Source organism: Chrysemys picta, chromosome 11, assembly GCF_011386835.1.
Source record: "Chrysemys picta bellii isolate R12L10 chromosome 11, ASM1138683v2, whole genome shotgun sequence".
Taxonomy (NCBI): Eukaryota; Metazoa; Chordata; order Testudines; family Emydidae; genus Chrysemys; species Chrysemys picta.
This window is the reverse complement of record NC_088801.1, coordinates 75,147,383-75,174,071: the sequence shown is the minus strand read 5'-3', so window position 1 is coordinate 75,174,071 and position 26,689 is coordinate 75,147,383. Positions and strand designations below refer to the sequence as shown.

Sequence of the window (26,689 nt, the reverse complement as noted above, 5' to 3'; positions counted from 1 at the left end):
TGCAACTGAAATATAGCGTTTACACTAAGTTTGGTGCTTCTTTTTGCTAGTCAGGAGCATACCCTATAGCTATACCTTTTTAAGCAATTATACAGCTTAAGAATCTATCAATTAAGTTAATGTTTACATATGTTAAAAAGTTGTGAATGAGGAGTTTACTAAATTAATTTTTTATTTGTGATTTATAGCCCGCTCTATTTGGATGGAAATACCAATTCAATTAAAAATGCACAGACAGCTTTTTAATTTTTGTATTATATAAAACTACCTTAAATGTACTGGATACACAAGGGGGGAAAAAGCTTATCAAAAAGTTTATCAAAATGTTTTGCATTTAGAACTGATTATTAAACAAGTGAAGTCTTATCTGTAGTAAGTGAATTTAACTAATTGTTTCTGGTCACCATGTCCTTCAAGATTTTAGAACTTGTAGATCTCATCCTCCCACAGCTAGTTTTTATTCATAGATTGGAAGAGGGAAAACAAGCTTTCCTGCTCCCAATTGGTTTTGTAAACTTCGAATGAACCAGTCATTGAACTGAACTAGCTGAAGAAAATTTTCTCTGTGCACCCGCAAAAGAGGCTATGCTGTCAGAAGTTAGGTTTAGCACTCCAATAACTTCCACTAGTTCAGTGGTTTGCCTTTCTGTAAAATTTGATGGCAAACAATGGGTAGGGCAAGCAGTTGTGAGGTCATTTGGGGATATGACAGCTTGTGCTGCGTCTCCTGAGCATAGGCGTGTACCTGGAGCGGTTCACCCCCATGCCCGACACCTGCCCTTTTTGTGGCTTGAGGGAGACCCGGATGCAGGTCTATCTGGAGTACGTCAGGTTACAGCCCAATTTCCGGCTTCTCCAGGACCTTCTTCTAAGGTTCTGGCTACACTTCTCCCAATACTTCCCGATCTACGCTCACCCTGTCCATGGCCCCGTGAAGTTGCGAGACCTTCTGGTCAACTTCCTCCTGGTGCTGGCCAAAGTGGCTATCTATACCTAAAGAAAAGGGCTGTAGGGGGTATAAATCGTAAGTGAATTTGAGCCTAAGAGTCTGCTCCAAAACCCACTGCGATCAATGGAAAGATTCCCATTTAGCTTCAAAGGCTTGAAATGTTACAGGCTCGGGGATTAATCCTGGTGTGATGGCCAAATTGCAAGTTGATTGATTGCATTTGCCTACCTATAATTCTTGTGGCTTCAATTGCAAAACATCATCTTCATCTCTTCTCCTTTGCAGCGCAGCTGAGTGCTGTTAAACATAAGGCGATGTTTCACCACAGCAATAGCTGCACTACAGTAGTGGGCAAAGTGAATCATTGCCTATCGTACATAACATCAGTTTATAAAAGAGCTTTGGATTCTTTCTGGAAGAAAGGCCTTATCCATCATTATCCTTCTTAGCCTGTTCCACTGGATCAATGGATGTTCGGAGTCTGAAGAAAGCGTGAGACCTGTACTGAGAGCATTCTCTCGAGATGTTTAAGCCTGACAGTGGGAGGGTCATTTATAGGTTCAGAGAGGTTCAGTTGTGCCTGCTCTACACCTAAAAATTAGATTCACCTAGCTATATCGCTAAATTTTGCATGCTGTGTGACTTAATTAGGTCGACCTAACCTGTAGATGCAGCCACGTTGATGGAAGAATTCTTCCATCGACCTACCCACAGCTGCAGCAATGCAGGTGTGCCGCTGTAGTATAGACATGGCCTAGAAAACGACAGTGCCGGCATTGCTGTCTAGAGGCAGTTTTAAGTCTGTTGACAAGTGACACACACAGAACAGCTAGTAGAGTTAATGAAAAGCAGAGTCAGGTATGGAGTATCTGGCTGGAGTCTCTTTTGGAAAGGCTGTCTGTCTTGCTATCGCTGTGTGCATAACTGCATTAACCCGCTGGAAAACCAGAGCAGTATGTGTTACAAACCGGTCAGGAAAATGTACCACTCCAGCTTAGAGCTGGGAGGTATTTTGAAAAATGGATTTTTCAGGGCTCTGAGTTTGATTAATAGTTTCAGTCCACTCGCTCCCCAGAAAACTACCACCCTGATTTTTTTTTTAAATCAAAACATTTTGTTTTGACTTGTTTATTTCAGATCAGCGTTCTGTTTTCAAAAATGGCCAGTTACAAAATACATCACAAAAAAGGGGTAAAAACACACCCAAAATGGCCAAATTGATTAAAAAATGTTGTTTCCTGTTGACTAATTCTACAAAATGTTTTTGGGAAAAAAATGGTTTGGGGTGGAATAAACCAGGATTTTTTTCCCCAGATCTTTCGATTTTGCTCCCCACCTGAAAAATCCATTATTCAGTCAGCCCTAATCCAGACACAACCTTTACCATAACAAATGATATGGAGAGGAAAAAACAAAACCCACAACTACTGATATTTTACTAAATGGTTAAATATTATTCTTCTGTGCAAGTACAATTCTGCACTGCTGACTTTGCACACACTCCAACCTCAAGCATTCATTCTGTGGTCTTTGCAGCAGGCCAATGTTCTAAGGGTTAATCGCCCCTCTCTGCTTCTCCCCCCAAAAAATAAACGCTCCTTTCTAATGGGCCTGTCAGCTTCCTCAAAATAACCCACTAGAGAAGAGACCACAGCTAACCCTTCCTGATTAATCATCGCGCTGATCAATTTTTAAATGGAAGAGAAATAGCCATGCTGGTATTTGGGATAATTAGTCATCCACAGCTGAGTTCCTGTTTCAAACGTCTGTCACATTACCATGAAACCAAGCAGCATAATAAAGCAGTAGCTTTGAATTAACTGAAGTGCTTTTAAAACAAACGAACACACACACACACACACACACACACACACACACACACACACAGAGAAAGACAACCCACAACTGTGAAAGGTCCTTAGTAAATAAATGAATGCATCTGTAGCCTTGAAATGACAGATACAGCTGTTTAAAGTTTAACTGCATTATGAACAACCCACGCAGCTGAGGACTCTTAGTTTTTATTCCTCCAAGTGTGTGTCTAAGCTAAGGGAATCGTCCTATTGATAATGGAGTCTGGAGACCTGCACTGGCGCAACCAGCAATGGCGCAGCACATCAGCACTGCCGTCTTGTTTCACAGGCGGTGCCAGCTTGTGTAGACGTGCTGCACTCTGCCAAGGGGGCAGTCGCATGCCGTGTGTGGAGCGCGCCGCGAAAAATTGACTTTTCAGTTCTGGGGCCAAACAAATATAAAAAAAAAAAAAAAATTGGTTCTGTTCAGACCAAAAGTTAATTTCTTATGTATTTATTTATTTTGCAAGAAAAACATTTTGTTTGACCCAAAATAAATTTGTTTGGCTTGGTGGTCTCTTTTTCAGGGTGTTTTTTTTAAACCCTTTAAAATTGGCTAATGTTTAGGGTTACCATACGTCCGGATTTTCCCGGACATGTCCGGCTTTTGGGGGCTCAAATCCCCGTCCGGGGGGAAATCCCCAAAAGCCGGGCATGTCCAGGAAAATCGGGAGGCTCGGCCGGGGCCTCTTTGTCCGGGGCCGGGGTCATGGTGCAGGGGGCCGGGCTGGGCGCGGGGCCGGGAGCCGGGGGGCACGGTGCCGGTCCGGGCCCGCGGAGCCGGGTCGGGGAGCCGGGCCGGGCCCGCGGAGCCGGGAGCCGGGCCGGGGTGTGCGCCGGGCCCGCGGGGCTGGGAGCCGGGGGGTGCGCCGGGGTCGGGGAGCCGGGGTCGGGGTCGGGGAGCCGGGGAGGGCGCCGGGGTCGGGGAGCCGGGTCGGGGAGCCGGGGCGTGAGCCGGGGTCGGGGAGCCGGGGCGTGACCCGGGGTCGGGGAGCCGGGGTCGGGGAGCCGGGGTCGGGGAGCCGGGCTGGGAGCCGGGGGGTGCGCCGGGGTCGGGGAGCCGGGGTCGGGGAGCCGGGGTCGGGGAGCCGGGGGGTGCGCCGGAGTTGGGGAGCCGGGGGGTGCGCCGGAGTCGGGGAGCCGGGGCCGGGAGCCGGGGAGTGCGCCGGGGTCGGGGAGCCGGGGTCGGGGAGCCGGGGAGTGCGCCGGGGTCGGGGAGCCGGGGCCGGGAGCCGGGGAGTGCGCCGGGGTCGGGGAGCCGGGGTCGGGGAGCCGGGGGGTGCGCCGGGCCGGGAGCCGGGGGGTGCGCCGGGCCCGCGGGGCTGGGAGCCGGGGGGTGGTCGGTCGGGGCCGGCACCCCAGGGCCCGAGCCGACCCAGGCTGGAGCCGTGGGAGGACCAGCCTGGGCCGCGCCTCCTCCCCCCCCCCTTACCTGCTTCAGGCTTCCCGCGAATTAAATGTTCGCGGGAAGCAGGGGAGGGGGCGGAGTTGGGGCGGGGGGCGTGGGCGGGGCTGGGGGCGGGGCCGGGCCCCCGGGGAGTGTCCTCCATTTGGAGGCACAAAATATGGTAATCCTACTAATGTTCAAAACAAAATTCCATTTTGAAATGCAAAGTTTCTAAAGGTGTAATTTTGAAATGGCCAAAATGAATCATTTTGACTTTTTAAAAAACAATTCCAGTGTTTTGGGGGGTTTGGCTGAAGCTGTTCACTGAGTTATACCCGAATTTGTGAATAGCTGGTGCTCCCAAAAATGCATTTTTCAGCAAATTTACTATTTCCCGGGGGGGGGGGGGGGGGGGAGTTCCCGCTCAATTTGTGGGTAACCTTTCCTCATAGTCTCCAGCTCGTGCAGCAGATGGCATAGCAAGCAGCAGTAGAATTAATATCTTCATGCAGCATAATCAATCATGTGATGTCAAATTCTACTTTGAAGATGATATTTGAAACACAATCAATCTAGTATAACTTGTCATCTTTATGGTTCTCATCATGGTTTGTAACAATTACTGTAGTGATTTTTTTCTTCTCATGTTCTGCATTGCAATTTCAAAGCTCTCAACAGTGACCGAACGCCACTCGCATTGAAATCAGTGGGAGTTTTACCACTGCGCCCTTGGTGCTTAGCTGCTAAGTCCCAGTGGTTTAGTCCCATGATTGTTCTAATTGGTTCTGCACTTGCTGGCAATCGGTGCATGGGTTCCCTAGGATCAGGCAGTACTGCCAACCCCAAGCATTCAAAAATCACAAGTCAAGCCTCAGAGAGTCATGAGATTTCCCCCCCCCCCCCATTAATCCATTCAGGAGTCTGTTTCTTGCCTTCTGGTTTTGGAGCCTTCAGGTCACACTTGGGTCACATCAAACTTTCCTCCACAACCAGGAGGGATAGAAACACACTTTTTAAAATAAAAAGGAAGATTCTCACTTAAAATCACTTGACTCCTGGACCTGGCACTTTCAAAGAAACACCAAATATCATGAGATTCGTGATAAAACCCCGAGAGGTGGCCACGCTTCTTGTGCCCTCAGACTTTTCCCCCACAGCAAGCTGGGGGCTGCTCATGCCATTCCCTTGCCCCCCAACATCAGTCATCTGTGGGCTTGGGCCCCAGACCTATGTGCTAACAAGCACTGCCACACGGGGGTGATGCTGCCTGGAAAGGTGAGTGTATTGTCCTTTGCTTTCCTGGGGTAACTGTGAGGAACGCATTCTGTTGTGAAGTTTTGCTGCTTCTCGAGCTTGTTTCCAAGCTGCAGCGATGACTTCCATCTGCCTCGCATTTGTTCCCGAGGATCCAGAGATGGGCACATCCTGTTGGCCAAAGTGCGGGCAAAGCAGACGCTTCCTGTGGACTCTTGTGCCCAATGCCAGCTGTGACAGCAGCGCCCTTGGGGGGCTCCACCTGGCAGCTGGGGAGAGGAGTTTGGTGGCAGGATGGTGGTTAGCACTCTGGATTTCTCTGGAGTAAGCCAGGCTCGTGAGACCACAGCATTACAAACACCAGAGATGCAGGGAAAGGAAAGCAGAGCCCGGATAGCAGTTTTTGAAGGGCCTTATGGCAGGCCTGAGGTCACCAGCACCTAATATGCACAGGCTTAACCTTTGCTCTGATTGCACACACGTACCTGCCTGCTGCCTCTTCAGTGTCAGCGTCGCTGCTACTGGTAGACATCCCCTGGCACAGCTGGTGGAAGGTGTGCAGGTGAATTCCCCCCAGAACAGCGCATGAGAGTGCTGCACCTAACTGTCCCCAAAACACAGGAGCCAACCGTGCACAAAGTGCCTCCCAATGTACCAAGTGAAGAAACCAGGAGGAAGAAATCCTGTTCCTCCCGCCCATCACCAAATCTCTGGATAGTGTCCATTTAAGCAGACAGCAGTGGATCATCCTGGCCTCAGTTTGGGAAGTGCCACCACCTCATCTGTACCAGTTTAGGAGTTATTGCTTCAGTTTGGGGGAGAGGTTTCTTCCCACATCCCTTTCACAGCAGAACAGTGAGGGTCAGGTTTTCCGTACACAGAGTATACACACAATTCTAGTCTGGACTATATTTAATTCAGATCAGTGGGAGAGGAGGAGAAGAGAACAACGAAATCGAGTATCTCCACCAGCGAGAGCACAGCATGTGTCAGTCACTTTAAAGCAGCACCCGCTGTGAACAAACTCATAGGGAGTGCCCTGAACATAGGCCCAGGGAACCACTATACTCTTAAAGGTGCAGAACACAGAAAACAGCCTCACGCTCACACATCCATGTAAGGCAGCAGACAAATGGTTTCTGCTCCGCTGAGCGAGTTCCAGTCCGTACCTACGCCATTTCAGATCTACGGGCCGATAGGTCATCGCCCTTCCCCAGTTTTAGGCCAGTGACTTCCACGCAGTTGCAACAGCTTCAGACTGGCCTAAGGCAATGATGAATCAGGCCCTGAATTTTTTAATGAGTGAATAAATAAAAGCCAGAGACAAGAGGAGGACGTGAGAGGCAAAAGTAGAGAGACGTGTTTCCATTGCTAATGTTTGTGCTTTTCCGTGGAGTCCACACTCGCATCTGATATCTACAATAGATTTATTATGAAAACAAAACGTTCCCCTGTTCTCCTAGGGTGAGGGTATACACACACATTGCCATGTCAAACTCCCGATAGTTTGTACAGCGTATCATGCTTCCGCTGTAGTTCTGGAAAACACCACCAGCGCCACTGCTCTGCATTGAATTACCACGATAAAAACCACAGTGGGACTGTCAGACTCTGGGCAAACTCGCTTGGCAGTCTGAAGAACATGTGGCTTTTCTCCAGACAGTACAGGACTGATTCATTCTGAATGCACATGACTTTGCTTAGTAGAGACTGGTTTCCCGTGAGATCCCTACTGCCACCTGGAAAGGTGCCAGACATAAATACTCCAAAAAGCTATGGATTTGGTGCATTTAAAAAGAGAGGTGTGGGGAAGCTTCCACAGATGGTGACAGTCATTCTTGTAAGCTGCATCATGTGCCAGCGTGTACGGAGAGAGAAAACCCTGGGGCCCCATTAGCCCAAAGGTTTTTCCTCTATCCATGCTCAGCCTGGACATTCTCTGCCAAAAAGGACTTCATTTTAGCTTCCCAATTTTCTAAAATACCACGTTATGCTTGGATTGTAAGCTATGTGGGGCCTTTTTGTTCTGTGTTTGTAGCACACCTGGTCCAAGACTGGGCTGCTCGGCACCACCACAAAACAAAAATAATTAGAGACAGCATAGCGTGCAGTTCACTAACGGAGTCCCCAAACCTTCCTGCAGCTCTGCAGAAACGTGGTCCACAGAAGAACAATGAATGATGTATAAAGCCATACACTGCAATATTAAGATCCAAATGTCAGGGCAGATTTTTGGGTCCAACATAGGTGTAAAACCTTGCATCCTAAAAATAAAGCATCCGATGAAAAATGCTGAATCAATTTATCCATCACGTCACGCCAGCTGTTATCAGTCAGGTGACAAATAATTGAGCCAGCAGGTTCACACTTGAATGCTCTATACAAGAAATCACAGACCCAAAACCAAAAACCCGAGACACTGCTACAGCCCCAGAAATAATGGCAAAATGTTCCTCTTTTTAATTTGCATTTTAAACAGGATTCAGACAGTAAAATTCTCCAACTCAAAACCCTGGCTGCAGGAAGAAAAGCTCTGGACAGACATTTCTCTTTCGTTTACCTGATCTCAACCTAGCTGGAAACTGATGGAGTTAATTTAAATGCCTCTCTCCAAATGCTTATGCTATATACATAGGACCCCAGATCTCATTCCTACCTTAATCCAAAGATCTGGATGTTAAGCACTGGAATAAATTATCTAGGGAGGTTGTGGAATCTCCATCATTGGGGATTTTTAAGAGCAGGTTAGACAAACACCTGTCAGGGATGGTCTATAGATAATACTTAGTCCTGCCATGAGCGCAGGGGACTGGACTAGATGACCTCTCGAGGTCCCTTCCAGTCCTATGGTTCTATGTCCCAGTTAGAACAGGGGATGTGATGCTGGGCTTAATACAGTAAAGACCGAGCCCCCGATCTTCCAAGCACTTACGAACGTGATTGGTCCCGCTGTGCCACAGCCTCAGCCAATGAGAGTCGGTGTCGCTCCACTGATGTCACTGGACCCACACTGACTGACACAGCTGAGGATCTGGCCCACTGATGTCAGAGTCAAAGGGGCTGCAGCACAATTTGAAGGGGGCACAAAAAACCTGGGGGGTGGGGTGTTTTGCAACTCTTGACCGAGGGCTGGCTAGACCCAGCCATGAGAGAAGGCACGTTTAAGTGAATTGAACCATGACCAAGCCTGCAGTTTATTTCACTTATTTGGTCTGGCTGGCAAGTTTTGTCCAAGGCTGACAGGCTGGAATCTATGTGCTGTCTGAGGCGCTCGCGTCACTCCCTTAATGTGAATGGAAGATGTGTGCAACACACCCACCTGTCAAGGAAATGGTCCTTTTCCAGTCTGCAGGCACTTTCCCTTACACTTGCCTTTTGATTGCTTATACATGTGCCTCCTTGATTACAGGCCTTCTCAACAAACGGCTCAGAGGCTGGGAGTTTAGATCCGAGCGTTTCTTGCAGAACATTTAGCGTCACCAGGAGATGAAAGTAACCTACAGATGAACGAACGAGCTAGCTATAAGCCACCAAGGAGCAATTACACACAAGCCAGCTCATCTGTGACACGCATACTTTACACTTTTCATTACTGGGGATTCGGGGTTCACATCTAGGAAAGAACAGACACTTCAATAGTATCTGTTTTCCTGATGTGAGCTGTTGTGCAGGGTTGCTGGGCCCTGTTACGCTGCGCCCATGGCTTACCCTAGACATGACTGCATTTCAGCAGTGCATTTAGTCAACCCGGTGCAGTGTTTGTATTTCAGTTGGAGGGGGTGGGTGCCCTCGCCAGGCGGGAGCGTGGGACGCAGAGAGAAGTGGTGCACTGCCCCAGCGGCAGCATTGGAGGCATTCGATCTGCAGCAAACATCATAGCAGGCAGTGTACCTCCAAACTAAGGCTACATCTACACTACAGGGGGGGGGGGTCGATTTAAGATACGCAAATTCAGCTACGTGAATAGCGTAGCTGAATTCGATGTATCGCAGCCGACTTACCCCGCTGTGAGGACGGCGGCAAAATTGACCTCTGCGGCTTCCCGTCAACGGCGCTTACTCCCACCTCCGCTGGTGGAGTAAGAGCGTCGATTCGGGGATCGATTGTCGCGTCCCATAAATCGATCCCCGAGAGGTCGATTTCTACCCGCCGATTCAGGCAGGTAGTGTAGACCCAGCCTTAGGTGTGGATTCTCTTCTGGCATGACCCTGGTGCAGAGTGTGTGCTCCCCCAGCGGCAGCCCAGCCCCACCATCTGGGTGGGGCAACGGTCCCGCTTTGTCCCCTTTTGGTGTCTAGGGTCACTCTTGGTGGTGTCATTCTATCCCACCGTTGCCTGGAGGCAGCCCACCAGGATTCTAGCTGCCCCCACCCCCTGTGGGTTCACTAAGATGGAGAAATGGGCCCCTTCAGCTTTCCTCCCCTTGTGCAGAACCTGCTCCAGTGTTTGTAAAACACATAGGGATCGTTCCCAAAGGGAGGCATGCAAGAAACAGAAGGCGGCTGTTATCAGCCAAATCTCCCCTGTCTGTGCTCCTGCAGCCAGTAATGAAGATATAATTGACAGATTGAAAAGAAACTTAAATTCAATCTCTTTTGAGCTCAGCCGGGTTTGACACACACAGTGGTGCCCTCCGGCTGCGATAAGCCTCTCTCAGCTATAGATTAGCGAATTCCAGGACTGCTCTATTTATTTACTTTGAGGTTGACAATGCTTCCAGCAAACATTCTCTGTGCATATTTTAAAATAAAATTAAAAAAAAAAAAATACACCACATGGTGACCAAAGTGAGCTCTGAACAGATGCCCCCAGGATAAAGGAGACACACACACCTCCTCCCCCCCGCCACACACACAAATCCACTTGGGCAGAAGCCTGAGATAATAAACAAGCCTTATAGGTGCTCTGAACGCCTACAGACTCGGGCCATGTCAGACCAACAGGGGGTGCTGAAATTCCTCCAGCTAGAATGCCCCGTTGCCACCATTGTTCCAACCTCAGAGGTGTTAGCAAACACTGCTGAGGTGGTGCAAAAGGAAAGAGCGGGACTGCTAGGAAGCTGGATTCAAAGCATGCAGGGTTTATAGGCCAGAACGGAGTATACAGGAATGTATCCGCTCATTTAACCCTAGCTGCTCACCTGCTCTTTGGGTTCTAGGCACATCTGCTCTCCCCACTGAGACAGGTCCTTAAATATCAGTGGCTGCTGTGAAAACATGTTTGGGAATTTCCCACAATGCCCCACCCAACCCCAATGCCCTGTTCTGACAGTTCCCTCAACCCAGAATGTGTTTCCAAATCTGCGCCTCAGTGAAGGGGCTCTGTGAAGGAAACACGTAGGGCTGGATTGCTCCTTCCTGAGGAGCAAGGTTGAGTAGAGTCCAGGGGATGCAGTCTGTCAGATTGTGCCCAGCCGGCACATGGACTCCCGCTACGCGTATTGCTGTCATTTGAGCCATACAAAAGCTGGTGTATGTGGACATTTTCTGAACCAGTCCCGAGCTACCTTTGCTGTGTCCCCCACTGTTCTAGCAGTCCCCGCTCCTTCTCCAAGACCCTAAGCCACCTTGCTGTTCTCCAGGCACCTTCCTTCCTTTCCTTGGCCTGGACAGTGCTCCTACCATGACTTCTTTGGCTTACCCTCCTCACTAATTCCCCACTTCCTCCATACTTCCCTTCCTTCTCCACTGATTCCCTGATGTCCAGCAGCCCCCTACCTTCCTCTCCCAACGCATGCTAACCCTCTCCCCTCTCCGATGCTTCCTCCCCAGTGTACACCTTTAACAAACATTAAGGAAAATGGACAAGTCAGGCTCTGGCAAATAAATCCACCTTAACTGTCATGCATTATATACCTCCCCTCCCCACAGTCTGAGGGATACTGAGCAAGCCAAGCATCCAAAATCAGTGTCAGCGGGCAGCATCAATTTGTACAGATCAATAGCTAAGCTTTTTCCTCGTTTTGCTCAGAGCTCCCAAGTACCTCTGAGGAGGTAAGGATTCTCTTCTCCTTAGGAATTAAAGAGCACTGCCAACCGATCAGGTAATTCTAGGTTTATACTGAACAAATGGGCTCAAAAAAAAAATCAAATGAAACACTGAAAGTTCCCAACATTTGCCAATGACTCAGACATAACAAGCTAAGTAGAAACCACCTGGAAGAAAAAAAGTGAAGCCACAGATAAAGAGCAATCCCATAGAACAAGCCATGCGGTCACTACAGGGCAAAGACCACCTCTACGACGTCATGGAAAAGTAAACCAGTTAGAGCTGGTTGAAAATTTTTATTCTAAAAACTTAAAAAAAAATAAATGAAAAATGGCCTTTTATGAAGAAAGACCAAGAGAAGAGCAGATTAGATGTACAGGCCCATGAAGCACGTGTAGACTAGCTGCTTCTATCTATGGTGGTATCAAGCCAGCCAACTCAAAGCAGTAGTGGGTTGGGGGAGCTCTAACCCAGCCAAAACACTGGGTCTTTAGTGAACAAGAAAATTGTGAAAGTATGAACGTTGCTCGGCTACCATGGATTAATAAAAAAATCCCACCCTCCAGAAATGTACACATCCTTTAGCAAAGACTACTCTGTGGGTTTACGATTGAACTAGAGAGATGGGATAAGCTCTCTTCCCTTAGCAATGACACCCATTGCAAGCAGGGCCGGCTCCAGGCACCAGCGCAGGAAGCAGGTGCTTGGGGTGGCCAACGGAAAGGGGCGGCACGTCCGGCTCTTCGGCGGCAATTCGGCAGTGGGTCCCTCACTCCCGCTTAGGGTGACCAGATGTCCCGATTTTATAGGGACAGTCCCGATTTTTGGGTCTTTTTCTTATATAGGTTTCTATTACCCCCCCCCCCACACACACACCACCTGTCCCGATTTTTCACACTTGCTGTCTGGTCACCCTACTCCCGCTCGGAGCGAAGGACCTCCTGCCGAAGTGCCGCAGATCGCGATCGCGGCTTTTTTGTTTGTTTGTTTTTTGTTTCCTTCAGTATAGTCATTGGTTACAATAGGATTTTTCCCTCCTTCTGCCTCATCAATACAGATCAATAAAAGCCATGCTAGCGTGGGCTTAGACTGGGAGCAGCAGGTCTGGAAAGCACACTGAAAAAGGAATACCTAGATGCCGAGCTTGAAGTACTACAGCCAGAGTAATTAATGCAATATGTCCAGGGGGCTAATAAGACAGATCTTCTCCACCCCACCCACCGCTATTGGCAACATTACAACCACCGAAGTCAGCGTGCTTTGGAGGACAATCCTGAAAACCCCTCCTCTGGAAATGGTACATCCTGAAATAACAAGATATAAGAAAAAAAGCCTCCATTTTCCTTTCTGGGTCAGCTTTATCCACCAATGATCTCAGGTGGTTCTGCCTCACCTCACATCTGTGGTGCATTTGATTCTCTGCCTTGTGTGAGGAGGCACAAGTCAGCTGCCATTCCTGCCTCTGGACCTTCTCAAATGCCAGAAGTATCCTGTAAATTAGTGGGCCAGTTCCCACAGTGCCTGTTATCAAGCAATCCCAAAAGTAGACAAAGAGGTTCTGGGGTTCAGTTGAAAGGCACTGGATAGGGCACTGAGCAAAGGGCTCAGAAATCCTGGATTATGTTTCCGGGCTCTGCCACAGGCCTGCTGGGTGACCCTGGGCAAGTCACTTCATCAATCTGTGCCTCAATTTCCCTTCCCCAGCCTTTGTCTTGCTTATTTAGACAGCAAGCTCTTCAAGGCAGGGACTGTCTTTTACCACCATTTGCACAACGCCTAACAAAGCCTGGTCTCAGGTGTCATTGCAATACAAATAATAAATAAAAATACATTCCAAGTGATACTATGGGAGCACTATATAGTTATATGTCAGGGTGTTGGGGAGAAAGGTGGAAAAATGTGTCCATTAGAGATTTAACATGGGTATAAAGAAAGTATTAGGAACTAGGTTCCCCCAACACTTGCTAGTCTTTGGATATTTACCAAAACCACCCTGTCTGCAACATTGTGGTACTATGGAATTTTACTGATCAGAAAGGGAAAGAAATAAAACAAAGCACATCTTAGTTATTTATTGTAAAGTCAGGACAGTGTGTTCTACCGACTCAATGTTCTTCCTCTTATCACTGATTTATTTCAACCTGAATTAAAGATGCTTACTTTATTATTATCGAAAGAACATGGCAGGATGTTCCAGGAGAGAAACAGACTGCATCTCTGTTTCTAATATTTTATAAATTGGAATTGAATTACTGACATTGATTAAAAACAGAGGGCTTAGCAGAAAACTGCAATGTAATATACAAGATGTTCTAATCATTTCTTCTAATTACCAAGAAACATGAATCAGTAGAAAAAAAATGCATCTTAAATATAATTTAAGAGATAAACAGTAAAAAGCCATCAATTCTAGTGACCTGGTCTGAGAGACAGCTTAGCATTTCTAAACATTAAAAATGAATGAGACAAGTTGTTGCCAGGAATTATTTTGTTGTTAAATTCTCAGGCTCAAAACGACAAGATTTAATTCTTAGAAACATCAGTAAAATGGCAACCCTTGTTAAAAGACAGCATCACCAACCACGGTGGTATTGGAGCAGAAATAGACATTTCTAAAAACCTTTTTGAAACTTCATTTAGAATGGGAAAAATCCACAGTGGGGCCAAGATTTCACCTATATTCTTATTCAGAAAATGTTTATGCTGATATGACAACTAATGAGTGCAGATCTCTTTTAAACAAGCAATTGTGATAATTAAGATGAAAGAACACGGTGTTTCAGTTGCCTCAAAGTGGTCACAAGGTGATAGTGTGCTTGAAGTCTTAGGCAATGATAAGACGACATGTTTCTTCATAAACATATCATCACCCTATCAGCAATGACTGAGATGCCCATAAAACTGTAATTCGAAAGGTCACAGGGTATTTTGTTTTTAAAAACGGTCGCTGACTAACCAGATAAGCATCCTTAAGAGAATGTACTGATTTCCCTCCAATGCAGTGTCTTAAAAATTTGCCAGTAAATGTAAGGCAAAATACATCCTATTCAATCCAGTTAGGCATCAAAAAGACAGACTTGTTACTTGACAATAATACTTCAAGAGGGAAAAAAAGGAGGGTTTTTTTTTAATTCTCCAATATAGAATACTTTGCTATGGGTGTGAAGAGAATTTATGGGCCTACTCCAACTGTCACTGAGTCAATGGGAGACTCCACAGCGATTTCAGTGGGAGTTGGATTAGCTTCTCCATGCATAGCAAGGAAATAGGCCCATTCCCCTCCTGTATGACATCTCTGCAGCACTGCATAGTCTCAGTCATCATCTGCTCCTCTCTTGCATTGGTATCCCACGGGACACCACTTCAAGGCTGTTGTCTTGATTTTCAAAGCTCTGCATAGGATAGGCCCTAGCCACTTGGAAGTCAGTCATGTAGGGAGAGATGGTCCTTTCAACAACAGATACGCTCCAAAGAGGTGTGGTCAACAATGACGGGGAGACAGGTGAGTGCAGGAGAAGGGTGAAGAGCCAAGAACAAGAACTCAGTGGGGCCACTGGATGATCAAGGTACTGAAGGAACACTCAAGGAAGATAAGGCCATTGAGGAGAAGCTAAATGAATTCTTTGCATCGGTGTTCACTGTAGAGCATGTGAGGGAGATTCCCACATCTGAACCCTTCTTTTTAGGTGACAAATCATAGAAGTGTAGGACTGGAAGAGACCTCAATTGGTAAACCTGTCCAGTTCCCTGCACTCACGGCAGGATTACATTATAGCTAGACCATTCCTGACAAGTGTTTGTCTAACCTGTTCTTAAAAACTTCCAATGATGGAGATTCCACAACCTCCCTATGCAATTTGTTCCAATGCTTAACTACCCTGACAGTTAGGAAATTTTTCCTAATATCTAATTTAAATCTCTCTTGCTGAGATTTAAGCCCATTGCTTCTTGTCCTATTTTCAGGGGTTAAACGAGAACATTTTTCCTCCCTCCTTCTTGTAACAACCTTTTATGTACTTGAAAACTATTATGTACCCCCCTCTTCTCCAGACTAAACAAATCCAGTTTTTTCAATCTTTCCTCTTGGATCATGTTTTCTAGACCTTTAATCATTTTTGTTCCTCTTCTCTGGACTTTCTCCAATTTGTGCACATCTTTCCTGAAATGTGGCCCCCCAGATCGGGGCACAATACACCAGTTGAGGTCTAATCAGTGCAGAGTAGAGTGGAAAAATGACTTCTTATGTGTTGCTTAAAACACTCCAGCTAATACATCCCAGAATGATGTTCACTTTTTTTTAGCAACAGCGTTACACTGTTGACTCGTACTTAGCTTGTGATCCACTATCCGCCCCAGATCCCTATCCACAGTGCTCATTCCTAGGTGTCATTTCCCATTTTGTATGTGTGCAATTGATTGTTCCTTCCTAAGTGGAGTACTTTGCATTTGTCCTTATTAATTTCATCCTATTTTCTCGTTTGTCAAAATCATTTTGAATTCTAATCCAACTCTCCAAAGCACTTGCAACCCCTCCCACCTTGGTATCGTCTGCAAATTTTATAAGTGTATTTTCTATGACATTATCTAAATCATTGATGAAGATATTGAACAGAACCGGACCCAGTATCAATCCCCCTAGAATCCCACTCGATATGCCCTTTCAGCTCGATTATGAACCACTGATACCTATTCTTTGGGAATGGTTTTCCAACCAGTTAGGTACCCACCTTATAGTAGCTCCATTTAGGCTACATTTCCCTAGTTTGTTTATGAGGCGGTCATGTGAGACGGTATCAAAAGCCTTAAAGTCAAGATATACCACATCTACTGCTTCCCCCTTATCCACAAGGCTTGTTACCCTGACAAGGAAAGCTATTAAGCAGGTTTGTCATTATTTGTTCTTGACAAATCCATGTTGACTGTTACTTATCACCTTACTGTCTTCTAGGTGTTTGCAAACTGATTGCTTGATTAGTTGCTCCATTATCTTTCTTGGTTCTGAATTTAAGATGATTGGTCTGTAATTCCCCGGGTCCTTATTTCCCTTTTTATAGGTGGGCACTATATTTGCCCCCTTCCAGTCCTCTGGAATCTCTCCTGTCTTTCATGAGTTTTTGAAGATAAATTGCTAATGGCTCAGATATCACCTCAGTCAGCTCCTTGAGTATTCCAGGGTGGATTTCATCAGGGCTTGCCGACTTGAAGACATCTAACTTGTTTAAGTAATTTTTAGCTTGTTCTTTCCTATTTTAGCCTCAAATCCTACCTCATTTTCACTGGCATTCACTATGTTAGACATTCAATTGCTACTAACCTTTTTCGTGAAAATGGAAACAAAAAAGTCATTTAGCACTTCCATTTCCACATTCCACATTTAGCACTTCATCCATTTTCACATCTGTTACAGTCTTTTCCTCCTCAATGAGTAATGGGCCTACCCTGTCATTGGTCTTCCTCTTGCTTTTCATGTATTTATTTGTTACCCTTTATATCTCTACTAGTTTGATCTAATTTCATGCCTTGGCCTTTCTAAGTTTCCCCCTACATGCTTGTGTTATTGTTTTTTATATTCATCCTTCATAATATGACCTGGATTCCACTGTTTCTAGGACTATTTTTGAGGTTCAGATCATTGAAGCTCTCCTGGTGAAGCCAGGGTGGTCTCTTGCCATACTAGCGGTCTTTTCTATGCACTGGGATAGTTTGTTTTTGTGCCCTGAATAATGTGTCTTTGAAAAATTGCCAACTCTCTTTAACTGCTTTTCTCTTTAGACTTGCTTCCCATGGGATCTTACCTACCAAATCTGGAGTTTGCTAAAGTCTGCCTTCTTGAAATCCATTATCTTTCTTCTGCTGTTTTCCCTCCTACCATTCCATGATCACTTTCACCCAAGCTGCCTTTCACTTTCAAATTCTCAACCAGTTTCTCCCTATTTGTCAAAATCAAATCTAGAACAGTTGCTTTCTCCACCTTCTGAAATAAAAAAAATTGTCTCCAACATAGGTACCAACTTCCCCTCTTTCACATGGGTGCTCAACCCCCCCCCCCCGCCCCGTCCCCACTTCATCCCTTCCATGAGGCCCCGCCCCTGCCCCGCCTCTTCCTACCCCTTCCCCGCCCCCATTCCAAACCCTTCCCCAAAATCCCCACCCCAACTCTGCCTCCTCCCAGCCAATATTCCAACTCCTTCCCCAAATCCCCGCCCCGCCTCCTCCCCTGAGCTCGCCACGTTCCCGCTCCTTCCCCCCACCCCCATCCCGGAGCGTGCTAACTGTTTGGCAGCAGCCGGGCAGGAAACGCTGGGAGGTAGGCAGAGGAGCGGGGACACGGCACGTTCAGGGGAGGAGGAGGTGGGGAGGGGAGCTTGGCTGCCGGTGGGAGCACCCCCTAATTTTCCCCCAAAGACTTTCAACAAGTACGTCTCCTATTTCCATCTCAACGTCAATGCAAGTGTGTACACCTTTGATACACAAGGCAACACCTCCTCCTTTTCTAACCTGACTGAGATGTCAACAGAGGAAGTTTTGGAACAAATTGATAAAATTAAACAGTATTATGTCACTGGGACCAGATGGTATTTGCTCAAGAGTTCTGAAGGAACTTAATTATGAAAATACAGAACTACTAAGTATTCTATGTAACCTATCACTTAAGTCAGCTTCTGTACCAGATGACTGGAGACTAGCTAATGTGACACCAATTTTTTAAAAAGGTTCCAGAGTTGATCTGGCAATTACAGGCCCATTGGTTTGACCCAGCATAGCCATTCTTATGTTCTCATTTCCTGACAAAACAAGATTAACTCATCACTGCGTGAAATAAGAATGACCATTAACCTCACTCCATTCCAAACTAAGGGTATGTCTACACTGGCAAGTTTCTGCTCCACAAGTTATATCACTTTTATTAAAATGCTGGAATTAAACCACTGTTGCGTATCTACACGGTGCTGTTTGTGATGCTGGAGCGCATCCACATTAGCAGCTCTTGCAACGGCAAAAACAGCAGTGCATTGTGGGTAGCTATCCCACTGTGCAACTGGCCACAAGGTGCTTTGGGAAGGGTTTGCAATGCCTCATGGGGCAGGCACAGCGTCATATGATGTTCCATGGGCATCCTACTAGATTAGTGGAAAAGCAGCTGGCAAAGTGGGGTGGAGGGAGAGTGTGTGTGGAGGGGGGGGGAAATACAGTGTGTCTTGGGGGACAGGGAGTGTGTCAGCATGCGGTCTTGTAAGTTCAGACAGCGGCAGGAAGCAACCAGTCCTGAGGCAGGGGGAGGGGGAAACCCTGATGTCAGAATCATAGAATATCAGGGTTGGAAGGGACCTCAGGAGGTCATCTAGTCCAACCCCCTGCTCAAAAGCAGGACCAATTCCCAACTAAATCATCCCAGCCAGGGCTTTGTCAAGCCTGACCTTAAAAACCTCTAAGCAGGGCCGGCTCCAGCATTTCTGCCGCCCCAAGCAAGAAAAAAAAAAGCCGCGATTGGCGGCAGCAGTTCAGCAGCAGGTCCTTCGCTCCTAGAGGGAGTGAGGGACCTGCCACCTTCGAATTTCCGCAGGTGCCGCCCCTCTCCCTTGGCCACCCCAAGCACCTGCTTGTTAAGCTGGTGCCTGGAGCTGGCCCTGCCTCTAAGGAAGGAGATTCCAGCCTCCCTCCCTGGGCCGGCCGGCCACACACACACACACACCCCCCGCAGGAGCATTCCACATTAATGGTTTGCTGTGTGTCCTGGAGCAGATCAGCACAGCACGCAAGTGCTGTCAGAAAGGGAGCTTTGAAAGGGGAGGGGCGCATGTCCCTAGGGCAGCCGAGTTCAAAACAATGAGCAGAGCGGTCACTGAGGCATTATTGGACAGCTCCGGAGGCCAATTACAGTGCAGAAAGCAATCAAGTGTCTACACTGGCAATAGAGCGCTGGAGGCTCTGCACTTTAAAGCTTATGACTCTCGTCAAGGTGGTTTTTTTGCAGCGCTGTAACTGAGTTTCTGTGCACAAAGTGGCTTGGCTGTGTGTACGCGTCTGCAGTTTGAGTGCAAAAGGCTACTTTACTGCGCAGAAACTTGCCAGTGTAGACAAGCCCTAAGTGTAAAGCCCACCTCTTTGGTCAAGCCTCCCAGCAATAGCTCAAAACACACTTGTAGAGGTCGGACTCACCCCTGCGGCACCTCCTGCTGGTTTCTTCTGGGAATTAGCTCTTCCAGCATCCTGGAGCGCCCCCTGCAGGCCAGTGATCCGCCTGTCCTCTGGCCCCCATGTCCCTCCCGGACCCCGGTGCCCTTGTATCTGGGGTGCTGCCCCCTGGCAGTACGCCCCTCAGTACTAGGGTCTCTCCTCCCCAGGGAACCCTCACCCACTATCTCCACCTCGCCTCAGAATAAGGCCACTGCCAGTCACCAACTAGCCTCCGCTCCCTGAGGCAGACTGCAGTATAGGCCACTAATCATCGGCAAGGTTGGATTTGGACCTGCTGCCTTGGCCTAGCCCTGGGCTGCCCTCTGCAACCCCCAGTACCCCTGGGCCCAATACTAGGCCGCAGCCTGGGGCTTTCCAGGCTGGAGCTCCCCAGCCTGTCCCCAGCCCTGCTCCACTCAGGTACTCTGTCTTGGCTCCCTGCAGCCAGGCCCTTCTCTCTCAGAAGCTAGAGGGAGTCTGTCCGGGCTCCTGGCTCCCAGCCTTTTTATACAGGCCAGCTGTGGCCTGATTGGGGCATGGCCCAGCTGTGGCTACTTCCCCAACCAGCCCAGCTTTTAGAGCTGCAGCCCTCTGCCAGGGCTGTTTTAAGCCCTTCCTGGCAGGAGCGGGGTAACCACCCCGCTACAACAACACTCCAGACACCATCCATCTTATTCTATTTAAAAATAAATCAACATCTTCAGGCCTATTCCCTACTGGCAGAAAGGAGAGCCAGCCAGCCAGCCAGACATAACCGTTGATACACTTATTCCTGGAAGTTACTCAGTGATAGGCAGCAGAGTAAGAACAGAACTACACTCAGAAAAAGTATGCAAGATATTTCTCTCTAGCAATCATGGGAAAATAGGCTCCAATATTTAATGCGCTGAAGTGAAACTGAAACAAGTTGCAGAGCAGTGTGTAATACAATTTGTGAGCATAACAGCCCACTGCTGCCTCTTGTTGTTCGGAATGACGTGTAATATGATTATGCTACATCAGTTTGCTCAAAGCTGCACTGTAATGACCACATGATCTTCCCTAGTGCAGTTGATAAACACTGCACTGGTCACACTGGACAATGGTGTGATCAGCTTCCCTCGGATGCGTGGCGCCCAGACACTATGGTGATAGGCACTGGTACTAAACCCTAAGCTAGATAGCTTGAAAACAAGACCCTGTGGGTAGCTGAGGCAGGCTGGCAGTTCTTTCGCCGGTCACCAGGTCTCTGGCCAGGACACCCTGCTTTGTTAAATCAGAAAGGGCTGGAGACAATAGCAACAAGACACTCACCCTACTGTCTCATCCCAGTCACACCACAGCTTCTGCCCTATCATTTCCATGTCAAATTTAAACTGGCTTAGGCAGTAATCCTCGATCAACTGGCCATAGTCGGCTTCATGGCACGCGGTGACCACGATAAAGTGATGGGCTGAAAGAGAGAAAATGAACAAGGTTGGGTTGGCTTTAATGGTCTGATTTATTGGCACTGAAAATATTGTCATCAAAATCTTTCCTTCCCCACCCCTCTTAGAGCACCCGGCTCAGATCCTCAAAGGTGTTTAGGTACCTAACTCCCAAGGGTTAGGGGAGTTAGGCACCTAAATACCTTTGAGGATCTGGCCTTTTCTCCCTTCTCTGGGCTACAAACCACCCCCTGTTTGGCAGTAAGGCTGGGTAAGTCCTGCCCTTCCTCACAGAGTTTGCCGGCCAACTCCCTTCATTCTTCCGACAATAGCAATTATGATTCCACTGACATAAGCCAGCTGACTAATATGTCAGGAAGCCTCCCCTCGGCTCTGCGTCCATGTAACTGGAGCATCATTAGCATCCCTGTTCTCAGCAGAATCCTTCCATACCAGATCCCCTGCACAAAGCTGCAGCCTCAGAAATGGCCCCTCCGACCTCCCACGCAATCCTCATTACAAAAGAATGGCAAATGCTGCTCTACCGCGGCCTGAACTCGGCTCTCCTCTCCAGGCACAACAGTTCCAGAGGAGGAGCTAGAATCTGGACGACAGGATTCCACGTATATGCACATGTTAACTAATTATTGTCCTTTAGCAGCTCTCGAGCCGGACACAGAAGCTTAGTGGCCATGTGGTCCCCACAAGGGAGCCCAGATATAGAAACAGCCCCCAAGGCCTCGGAAGAATATGGGAAGAACATAGAAGTTGACCTAGAAAGAGACCAGTACATTTTATCTAGTCCAAAAGGCTTTTTCTAGCACTGGGCTATTCAAAGAAAGGTCTAAATATCTCCCATGAAGCATCTAATAGTGCAATCGTATACTGCAGTGGTTACGTTTCTTCCTGAGTCCATCCAGGGATGAATTTATACTGACACATGAGGATTGATAGCCCTTGCGATTTTTATCCGACCTACTTTATAATAACGGCAGCAGATGCTAGAATAATTCACACCAGTAGGTCTCATCTTGTTTAGAACCTTACCAAGCTGTTTGTCTACAGAAGAGCACGCAGTAGGGAGTTCTATAAATCGCTCAGATACCGCATAAAGAGTAGTCCCTTGAATCAACGTGAACGTGTTGCTTTTCCATGACATTTATGGCGGGGGGGAGCCTGTCTCAGTATTTGGATGGAGACACCAGGCTCATGGTTTGTGGCAGGAGCCAGAGAGGCTTGGTTCTAGCTTCCAAAACAGGTCACCCTTTGTTAGTCGGCACATGATGGGAGGGTGAGTTGAACGTGGTGTGCTGACACACTCGGGGGCCTGGCCTATGCTACAGGATCGCTGTAGGAGATAGCTCAGTGGTTTGAGCACTGGCCTGCTAAACCCAGGGTTGTGAGTTCAATCCTTGAGGGGGCCACTTAGAGATCTAGAGCAAAATCAGTACTTGGTCCTGCTAGTGAAGGCAGGGGGCTGGACTTGATGACCTTTCGGGGTCCCTTCCAGCTCTATGAGATAAGTATATCTCCATATATTTATTTATAAAGTTGAACACGATTGTGAACGGAGTGAAATGACATGATGCAAATCATGACTTCCAGTCAGTGCAGATTGGGCAAGTTACATCCATGTCAGCTAACGGAGAGTAAACTCACCAGGGTTAAGGTTTGCAGATATCAGATCTGATCATGTCCTCCTATACATGACTGCAAAGTCCAGAACAAAGGCTTTATTTCCAGGACAAACGAGCACTGACCACCTGGAACCCAGCACTACAATGACTCAGCCCAAACCAGCAACCCTACAGCAACACACCACAGTCTCTAGCAGCCAAGGGTTTTATTTATGATCATCAGTCACAAGACCCAATCTTTTTTATATTATTCAAAAGACCTGGACCAAATTCTTAAGTACGTACAGTTTTAGGAACAGCTTCAGCACAAGCTTAAGCTTAAGGGGAGAGTGTTGTCCTAGCAATGGGATGCTTATGTCCAATTCTTCAGTACGTGGTGGAGAACACGTGTGCGAACGATGAAACCAGGCTCGGTTAAGTCGCCAGTTGGTGTTCCCGAGAATCACAATGGGAACCTTAACCGCAACGGGAGGATACAACGCCTGCCATGGAGTAGATGGAAGCTGTATTCACCTGATTTGACTGGGACACTAGAATTTCCAAATGAGTCTGCTTTATTACATCTTAGGCCTTCTCTAGATTTGCCCCAGTTACAGCCATTGGTGACCAAAGTCTGGTCCTTCTCCTGTTTTGCTGAAGACCGCAGAGAAGTTTGTGATTCAGGTTTAAAACCACTGATTTAGTTTCAGAGTAGCAGCCGTGTTAGTCTGTATTCGCAAAAAGAACAGGAGTACTTGTGGCACCTTAGAGACTAACAAATTTATTAGAGCATAAGCTTTCGTGGGCTACAGCGGATGCATCCGGTGAAGTGGGATGTAGCCCACAAAAGCTTATGCTCAAATAAATTTGTTAGTCTCTAAGGTGCCACAAGTACTCCTGTTCTTTTTACTGATTTAGTTGTTTATTAAAAATAATGTCTTCTGTATAAATCATAAATAACCAAGGACAAAAAGGAAGACAACTATTCTTTCCTCCTCTGCAGGTCACCTTTAACAAACGTATGACGCTTTTAAATGTCCTGTTTTCTGTTTAAAAAAGGGGGAGGAGGGGAGGAAGAGATAGGATCTAATCCTGTAGCTCTCACTCAGGCACTAGGTCAGGAACCTTAACCAGCATCAATAAAGTTTCATACTTCAGTGAGATGAATGGGGTGAAGGAGAGGGCAAAGGTCATAGCTCCCGAGGCGGGTGGATAAGCACATTGGGAGTTCCTGCCTTTGCTTCTGCTGCTGTCTGGCCTGGAAGAGGGGCTGTAGTATGTCTCCAAACACTGGTGCTGGTATTTTTCCAATAGAAAAAAGGATAGAGACTAAGCATGTGGTTAAAAATACAAATTTAGCAAGGGCAGAGTAAGTGGCAATTTTCAGGTCTCACTCTGCAATTTTTGCAAGATCTATGTACAGTTGGCTCCTGTCCCTGACATTAAAAAAGCCTTTTTTGCGGGGTGGAAAGGTGAGAGGGGATGCTGCTTGGTGCAAGCTAAACTGATAGAAGCCAGGCTTAAATAGATTAAAGAGATTGTCCACACACACAGCTGTACTGGTGTAACTAAATCAGTATAAAAATCATCCCTTTAATTAAACAAGTATAACAGTGCACCGACCAGGCCTGGGAGGTTGGGACGAGAAAATGTGTAGTAATATTACACAGGGGAGAGGGCTCAGACTCTGTGAAAAAACTTAATACAGGCCATCTGAGCGTGACGCTGGCAGATCATATGCCAGCTCATGCCAAGGCCCTAGGCCACATTGATCACTGACAGATGCATAGCTGGAAACCAGTCTGGCTCACCTGTGTGTTCGTAGAGTTAAAATAGGTATTTATTAGGTTTATAAAAATGTGTCTAGTGTTTAGACTTTATGAAATGCTTTTGAGCTGCTGCCTGCATTAATCTCACTTATAATTAGGGCTCTACTAAATTCAGGGTCCATTTTGGTCAATTTCACCGTCATAGGATTTAAAAAATTTTAAATGTAAATGATTTCAGCTATTTAAATGTGAAATGTCAGGGTGTTGTGATTGTTGGGGTCCCAACCCAAAAAGGAGTTGGGGGTTGCAAGGCTATTATAGGGGGGGTTGCAGTACTGCTACCCTTACATCTGCACTGCTGCTGGCAGCAGGGCTGCCTTCAGAGCTGAGCAGCCGGAGAGCAGCGGCTGCTGGCCGGGAGCCCAGCTCTGAAGGCAGAGCCGCTGTCAGCAGCAGCGCAGAAGTAAGAGTGGCAATACCGTACCAGGCCATCCTTACTTCTGCGCTGCTGCTGGCGGGGCGCTGCCTTCAGAGCTGGGTGCCCGGCTAACAGCTGCCGCTCTCCAGCTGCCTCGCATGGAAGGCAGCACAGAAGTAAGGGTGGCAATACTGCGACCCCCTTAAAATAACCCTGTGACCGCCCTGCAACTCCCTTTTGGGCCAGTACCCCCAATTGAGAACACTGGTCTCCCCCGTGACATCTGTATAGTATAGGGTAAAAGCACACAAAAGACCAGATTTCATGGGGGGAGACCAGATTGTGCAGTCTGTGACACATTTTTCATGGCCATGAATTTGGTAGGTCCCTACTTACAATATCTGGATCCAATGTCATAAGGTCATATTTAAGTGTTTGCTCTGAAATTGCAAACCCCCCCAGTCATAAGAGAAGCATTGCCAAGGATGAAATACTAGTTTTCCACAAGACGGGTCATGTCCTGCACTTCCTCCACACTCACGAAGAGGGGACAAGCAGGTGGACTTATCCCATCCTCTTGAACTTTGGGGGAGGGAATAAAATCCCTGATAAGAAGGATCTCTATGCTGCTTGAACTCTGCGGGGCAAAGATCTCTAAGTATAAGCAAGAGTCTCCAAGTGCTCGGCCTAGCTTAGCTCTAAAGGACATATAGCGCATAACTCGTGTGTGTGTGTGTGTGTGTGTGTGTGCGCGCGTGTGTGTGTGTGTGTGTGTGCTCACATTAATCTTGTAAATAACTCATTTCTGTTCTTAGTTAATAAATTTTTAGATCTTATTATAAGATTGGCTACAAGCATTATCTTTAGTGCGAGATCTTGAGTGCAGCTGACCTGGGGTAAGTGACTGGTCCTTTGAGACTGGGAGTAACCTGAATATTGCTGTGATCTTTGATGTAAGGGACCATCTACCACAAAGACAAGCTTGTCTGGGTGGCTAGATAGACCAGAGTGACCAAGGGGACTGTCTGCACTCCATGGCAAGGCTGTTCTAGTGCTTGAGGAGTTCACACTTGATGGTTGGTTGGTGAAATCTAAGTACAGAACACACAACCAGTTTGGGGTTTGTGCCCTGCTTCTTCACGGTCTGCCCTGAGCTTGGTACTCCCAGTTGTGAGCAACTCCAGACACCCTGACACTGAGCATGCTCAGAAATGATTTACTAATTGATAACAAATTTCTTTCCCTCAAAACCACCCAGCTTGATCTGAGCTGTGGAAGAACTTGTCAACTGCTGCGTCTAACCGTTCCAACAGTGTTCCAGCCCAGACAGCACGGGCACATGAAATCAGCCCACAGATATCGGTTATTCAGTAGCAGATAGTTAGCATAAATCGACACAGGTCTGTGGAGGGTAGTATCAGACAGAAGGAAAGATGCAGAGAACTGTAATACAATGCACACCAGGACTGAGGATGTAGCCAGAGGTGCTGGGTGACCAAACAAAGAGGAAAGAGGATGTGGAGTGATACAATTCAGTGGAGGGAAAGGCCGGGAGCTCAGGCATGAGGAAAGCAGGATTAACCCCACTGAAGAAGAAGTAAATGCACAGTCACGGGTAAGCCAGGTCAGCATAGCTTTAGACACCTGTTGCTGACCTTTTTAAATCTTCACTGGGGTGCTATGGCTTCTCTGTGAGAGACATTCTGCTGAGATCTCCATTCCTCAGCCTGAATGGGGAGAGGCACATCATGGGAAGTGCAACGCCATTTTCAGGGTGGCTGCGCAGAATATAATTCTGTCACAGTTTGGAACTGCACGTCTAAGTACACTAACTCCTACAGCCCCGCCAGGCAAGGCACTGCACTGCTCCG

At 47.3% G+C, this 26,689-nt stretch overlaps 1 protein-coding gene across 5 annotated transcripts in view; it reads right to left on the bottom strand.

The window, feature by feature from the left end:
- The window catches only part of RAMP1 (receptor activity modifying protein 1), a 127,138-nt gene that overhangs the window by 45,518 nt on the left and 54,931 nt on the right, over nt 1-26,689 (bottom strand). For all 5 annotated transcript variants that reach the window (XM_005281811.5, XM_065562219.1, XM_024106569.3 and 2 more), the window contains exon 2: nt 20,903-21,041. In XM_005281811.5, coding sequence (XP_005281868.1) covers nt 20,903-21,041 — 139 coding nt within the window. The remainder of the gene's footprint in view (nt 1-20,902; nt 21,042-26,689) is intronic.